We start from the raw sequence: 1539 nt of genomic DNA, 5'->3' as shown, positions 1-1539 counted from the left end.
TCAGCGCTTTGCCCTGAAGTCAGCCCTGCCTGTGGCCTTGACCAGGGCCATTCGGACTTCTCTGTTCCTCAGGCTGTAGATGAGGGGGTTGAGTGTGGGGGTGATGAGGCTGTAGAAGAGGGATACCACGTTGTCCTGTTGTGGGCTGTGGTAGCTGCCCGGGACCATGTACATGAACACAGCCGCCCCATAAAAGAGACCCACTACAGCCACATGTGAGGAGCATGTGGTGAAAGCTTTGCGTCTCGCTTCGGCTGAGCGCATGCGCAGCACAGCCCCCAGAACGTGGCTGTAGGAGGTGAAGATGAGAGACAGGGGCAGCAGTAAGATCAGCACCCCGGAGATGGATAGCGCCAGCTCGTAGTCGGATGTGTCTGCACAGGACAGCTTGAGGAGAGCTGGCAGCTCACAGAAGAAGTGGTCCACAGTGTGTGAGGCACAGTAGGGGAACTGCAAAGCGATGGAGGTCTGGATGGAGGCCACAAGTGCGCCCGAGAACCAGGAAGCACCCACCATCACCAGACACACCTGGCCCCTCATGAGCACCTGGTAATGCAGGGGGTGGCACACAGCCACGTAGCGGTCGTAAGACATGAGGGACAGAAGGACGCCCTCAGAGACACCCATGAGCATGAGAAGGAACATCTGGGTGACGCATCCCCCAAAGGTTATGGCGTTCTCTCCCTGCAGGAAATCAGTCACCATCTTGGGGATGGTGACCAGTGGGAAGCCAACATCCAGAAGCGAGAGTTGGCTGAGTAGAAAGTACATGGGCGTGTGGAGCCTGGAGTCTGTGGCAATCAGGAAAATCAGGATGGTGTTGCCTAGCAGTCCTGTGGCAAACATGGTGGCCACGAGGAAGAAGAGGGCAAGGTGGAGCCCTGTGTGGCTGAAGAGCCCCACGAGGGTGAAATCTGAGGTTGTTGACACGTTTGATGCCTCCATCCTCCCAGAGTGCATCACTGTCTAAAGAAGTACAGGTGATTTGTAAACGGTCCCAGTGGCATAATTTTACATCTTACCGCAACTGTTTGGTGGTGGCTTCCTAGAGTTTCGCTAGAAAGGGGATGAAAACTTATGAATAAATCCAGGCTGGGCGCCAGTGAGGGGCTGGGGGCATGACTCAGGGTGGAGCCCCTGCCTAGAATCCCCCTGTGATCAAAACACGGAGAATTCCATCCCAGTGTTCTGCTTTTGGTATTTTTCGGGCAAGTGCAACCTACCAATATTTCCAGTTGAAGTCTGTTGCTAAGCTAAAGAGCACAAAACAGCTCCAGTGGAAGATCAGAGCACATAGCTCCCCAGATACCCTGGGGCTGAATCAGGTGTGGGATTTTGAAGAGGTCAAGATTCAAAGTAGGGAGATGTTGCCCCAGATGACACATAAAGATGAAGGTAGATCAAGAAATGTCTGGAACTGTGAAGAAAGGCTCATTTCCATATCCTTGGCAGAGAGAAGATCTGAAAATTGAGACCAGTCAGAAATGGAATATTTGGAATGGTTCAAGAGAGATGGAGAGTCAGCACGTTGGACTAAGT

The 1539-nt window shown here is 53.0% G+C and overlaps 1 protein-coding gene across 1 annotated transcript; it reads right to left on the bottom strand.

Moving 5' to 3' along the window:
• Nucleotides 1-945, bottom strand: LOC100761437 (olfactory receptor 2Z1). The gene has a single exon (XM_027394462.2). It carries the CDS (start codon nt 943-945, stop codon nt 1-3), a length of 945 nt encoding a protein of 314 aa, XP_027250263.2.
• Between the last annotated feature and the right edge of the window lie 594 nt (nt 946-1539).

Source organism: Cricetulus griseus, assembly GCF_003668045.3.
Source record: "Cricetulus griseus strain 17A/GY chromosome 1 unlocalized genomic scaffold, alternate assembly CriGri-PICRH-1.0 chr1_0, whole genome shotgun sequence".
NCBI classification, from domain to species: domain Eukaryota; kingdom Metazoa; phylum Chordata; class Mammalia; order Rodentia; family Cricetidae; genus Cricetulus; species Cricetulus griseus.
This window is presented reverse-complemented; position numbering and strand designations above follow the sequence as displayed.

What these genes read in the sequence shown, in the direction of transcription:
- LOC100761437 (XM_027394462.2), bottom strand. Translation starts at nt 945, where the DNA reads ATGGAGGCATCAAACGTGTCAACAACCTCAGATTTCACCCTCGTGGGG.